The sequence below is a fragment of the Populus nigra genome, chromosome 3, assembly GCF_951802175.1.
Source record: "Populus nigra chromosome 3, ddPopNigr1.1, whole genome shotgun sequence".
In the NCBI taxonomy this organism is placed as follows: domain Eukaryota; kingdom Viridiplantae; phylum Streptophyta; class Magnoliopsida; order Malpighiales; family Salicaceae; genus Populus; species Populus nigra.
The window spans coordinates 17,778,357-17,782,663 of record NC_084854.1 but is presented as its reverse complement, the minus strand read 5'-3'; the positions used below and the strand labels follow the sequence as shown (position 1 = coordinate 17,782,663).

General features: G+C 35.0%; 1 protein-coding gene across 2 annotated transcripts; it reads left to right on the top strand.

The window, feature by feature from the left end:
* The first annotated feature begins 1,225 nt into the window (after positions 1-1,225).
* LOC133690105 (F-box protein PP2-A15) lies at positions 1,226-3,958 on the top strand. Of its 2 annotated transcripts, none has more exons than XM_062110292.1 (3): positions 1,226-1,743; positions 1,822-1,940; positions 3,392-3,958. In XM_062110292.1, exons 1-3 carry the CDS (start codon positions 1,438-1,440, stop codon positions 3,753-3,755), a joined length of 789 nt encoding a protein of 262 aa, XP_061966276.1. In that variant the 5' UTR covers positions 1,226-1,437; the 3' UTR covers positions 3,756-3,958. The 2 variants fall into 2 exon arrangements, with proteins under 2 accessions (XP_061966276.1, XP_061966275.1); XM_062110291.1 differs by having other exon boundaries at positions 1,227-1,743; positions 3,293-3,958.
* The last annotated feature ends 349 nt before the right edge of the window (positions 3,959-4,307 follow it).

Sequence of the window (4,307 nt, the reverse complement as noted above, 5' to 3'; positions counted from 1 at the left end):
TTTATTTTTTTTTTCATTTTTTCCCCTTCAATATTAAGTTGTTCGATAACCGTGCTTCATAATTTTATTTAATTTACCTTCGAATGCGGTCATCCTTGTATCATGATTGAATTATAGATTTTGTATCTTGACCTAAGTGGACTTGGATCGAGTTTTTTTTGCCTTTTTTAATTATGTTTTTTTTTAATTTTTATTCTTCAACATTTTATTTGATAGAGATTGAACTTCATCTTTTTTCTTTTTATTTTTGTTGATATATCATGTTCTCATTTGATTTATTAGGATTGATCTTCAAACTTTTTTTGAAGCATTTTTTCTACAAGATTATTCCAATTTTATATCCATGGTCGATAAGTTTGTGAATTAACCTAGTTTAACCAAGTTTTTTTTAATCTAGCCCTTTAATATTGAATTGTTTCATAATCCAGATAGACTCAGATGAAGTTCTTTTTAATCTTTTTTTTGTTATTTTTTTTGTGAATTTATTTACTACTATTATATTTTTTTAATTATATTATTTAAATTACTAATTAAACCAATTACCTTTATCTTAATATTTTTTACTTCATTTTTTTTATGTCCTGCGAACAGAGGAGCGGAGGATACAAATCTTAGTAATTAATGAATTATTGGGAACAGTTGAATCCCACTTTACTTATTTCAACGTTTTTTCTCTGACATTCATTTTAATCAAAATAGCATTACTTGTTTTTTTTTTTTTTTTTTTTTAGTATCCATGGATAGATTATTTATTGACATAACTTTATTTTTTTAATTATCTGTAAAATTATTAGAAAATGATTTGTTAAGGGTCCATTAATTTAGCATTGCTGCCATTTTTTTATTTTACATTTTGAAAAGAAACTTTTTAAAGATAAAAAAAGAGCAGCAGAGGAACTAGCAAGCCTAAATAAACAAATATTCTAAAATAGTTTTAAAAACATAGAAAATAAAGATAAAATGCGAAAAGAAAAGGAAAAAAAAAAGAGAGGACAATGTCCTGAACAAACCTAAATAAACAAGTTATTGCTTTTTTTTTTTTTAAAAAAAAAAAACAGAGAATGAGAAGAATACTATATAAAAATTTGGGCTAAGGGACACTACACAGCAACGGCTCTCGGGTTTCACATGCTACCTCAAAAAATTACAACCAAAAAGACAAAAAAATAAAAATAAAAATAAAAATAATTTTATTTTTTATTTTTTTAAGAAGAATACGTAGAGAGAGCGAGAGGGGGTAATCTGTTTGCTTGTGCTCGAAAGAAAATTGCATGACTGGAGGGACCCGACCGCACAATTCCTCCTCTTCTATTGGTAGTCAAGGCCAAAGCTAACAAACCCTCGTCACCTCTACCTTCCATTTTCCGGCAAAAACTTACGATGAAACACTCTCAATAACTGACCACTTCCCTCTTTATCTTTCTCTGTGCCTTGAGTATGGGCGCCTCGTTATCGAACCTGACGGAGGGAGCGGGCATGGGTGGTCCTGGGTTGGGAGACATACCGGAGAGCTGCGTGGCTTGTGTTTTCATGTATTTGACGCCTCCTGAGATTTGCAATCTGGCTCGATTGAACCGTGCTTTTCGAGGAGCCGCTTCTTCCGATTCCGTTTGGGAAAACAAGTTGCCTTCTAATTATCAGGATCTGCTCCATATCCTCCCTCCTGATAGATACCTCAATTTCTCCAAAAAAGACATCTTTGCCCTCCTCTCTCGCCCTCTCCCTTTCGATGACGGCAATAAGGTCTGTCTCTCTAGCATTCTTCTTTTTGGGTTTTCGAATTAAGGGTTTATTTATTAAAAAAATGACAAAATTGAACAGGAGGTGTGGCTTGATAGAGTGACGGGAAGGGTTTGTATGTCGATATCGGCCAAAGGGATGTCAATTACGGGAATTGAAGACCGCAGATATTGGACTTGGGTTCCTACTGAAGAATCAAGGTTTCTTTCTAACTTGGTTTATTTATTTATTTTAACAAGCAGCACCAGAACTAGTTTGTCCTCTGCAGCTTTCATTCATGCTTGATTTGGTTGTTAATCAATTAGTTATTGATGCTCTCGAAATGATCCATTGTTTTCGATTTCAAAATTAATCGTTGCTAATTCACTACTTGTCGAAGTTGATGCTATAACTTCTTACGGTAAATCAACCTCAAATTCAGCCAAATCTGTTCCAGGTATTGTTAATAACTTGGCCATTTCGTTGTTGCTTTGTTGGAATTTAACAAGTTCAAAAGCTTTGCATGTAGTCAGCGATGATATTTGGATCAACCACTACTCTCTTCAGCTGGGGTTAGTTACTTTCGGTTGGTTGTGGGGGGCATCTGCCCTTTGCTTCCCTTCGAGTTGTGGAGAGATGCATCTGCCTTCTCTTTGGCTCACTAACTAAACCCGGCCTGAAAATTAATATCACTTACTACTTTATCTGCTACCTACGAGGACCATCTTTAATTGGTTTCCCATCAAGCTTTCTCATCCTAGTTATTTGTCTATTTTATTGTCCAATACTGGATTTGTATGTAATGTGTTTACAGCTTTTTTATTCTAGTTTTTAATGCTTGTTTCTGTAGTAGTTTACATTTCCCATATTAAATGTGAAATATCATTTGTTTTCTTTTCCTGTTTCTGGATGCTTTTCTCGATGATAGAAGTCTAGGCGGTAGAAATGTATATTCTGCTTATTCTGTCTGTGCAACAGTGATCAATCTTCTGCGAGGGTATATTCTCCACTTTCCTGTTCTGTCCATATGCTGGTCATAAATATGACCTAACTGCCCTGTCATCCAAATAATTTGTGTAGTCATTTCCAATTGAAGAAGAAGTGCACTTGTTGACACAAGCAGAGGATGGACAATCCCTTGTGATAATTTCTGCCTGCCTTTGTTTGGATTATCTTTTCCAATTTTTGTGCTAGATAATTGAAGCATGCCTGGTAGCACGAAAAACTTGGACTCTCAAATACATCGTTACATATTTTTACTTGTCCTTTTTGGGTTTTCTTGTATCAAAATGTCGCACAATAATATGCTCCAGTTATCCTTTTATCAATTAAATGGTTGTAGTTTTTACATGTCTGGAATTTATGTAGAGGTCTTCTGATGTCATTTTGACACCTTACTGAGCTCTTGTTTGGCTGGTTATGAGTCAGCAGTATATTGTTGTGTTACTGACTCCTTCAGTCAATATGTGTGTGTCTGTGGAATAAGAATATTCAAATGCTGGTAGCTCCTACATTGTTCTGCTTTATTTTTCACAAAGTGCTCTTGCAGATCTTGACAGTTTATCTTTTGTAGATTCCATGTGGTGGCCTATTTGCAACAAATATGGTGGTTTGAAGTGGATGGAGTTGTAAAGTTCCCTTTCCCTGCTGATATCTATGCTCTATACTTCAGGCTTCACCTTGGAAGGTTTTCCAAACGACTGGGACGCCGTGTCTGCAATTTTGACCACACTCATGGTTGGGATATAAAGCCAGTACGGTTTGAGCTGTCTACCTCTGATGGTCAGCAAGCATCATGTGAGTTCTGTTTAGACGAGACTGAACAAGATGAAGCAAATGGCAACCAGAAGCGTGGATGCTGGATAGATTACAAGGTAGGTGAATTTATTGTGACAGACTCAGAACCTGCTACTGAGGTCAAATTTTCCATGAAACAGATTGATTGCACACATTCCAAAGGTGGGCTTTGTGTAGATTCTGTATTTATTATCCCCAGTGATCTGAAAGACCGCAAAAGAAGAGGGATTTTGAAGTAGCAAATGCAACGGGGATGTTGCTTAATATTTTCAGTGATCCCAGAAGTTTCTACTTGGGCATATTTTTTTTGTCATACTGCTTATACTTCTGAAGGCATTTGATGTTTTAGAGGATATCGTCAGAAGTTGGTTTTCCAAGTAGGTGTGTTTCCTCAATGGCTATATAATTCTTGCTGCTGTACGTAATCCAGTTTTGTTGATTATATACCTGAGCACATAGGACTAGTAGAAAATGCTTCGCTAATTATTTCACACCTAGTTTGATGCAAATGAGATATAATTCTTGAGTTTTGAAGGCGCATAAATTTCTTTTGAATTCTTGAGTTTAGCAGAAATATGATCGTTGCGGGACTAGTTCTCAGTTAAACGCAAATGATCTTTCATTTTGCCTGGCATTTTTATCAATAGTTGCAACCAGGATGGTTGCATTACATTTCATTCTAAGAATTAATGCATTATTTGATTAAATTTGCGCCATTCCTAGAAATAATTATAAGTTGGCAGAGTGTAAACCTTAAAAAACCATCTTAAAAACAAAAATTAACCCAAAAC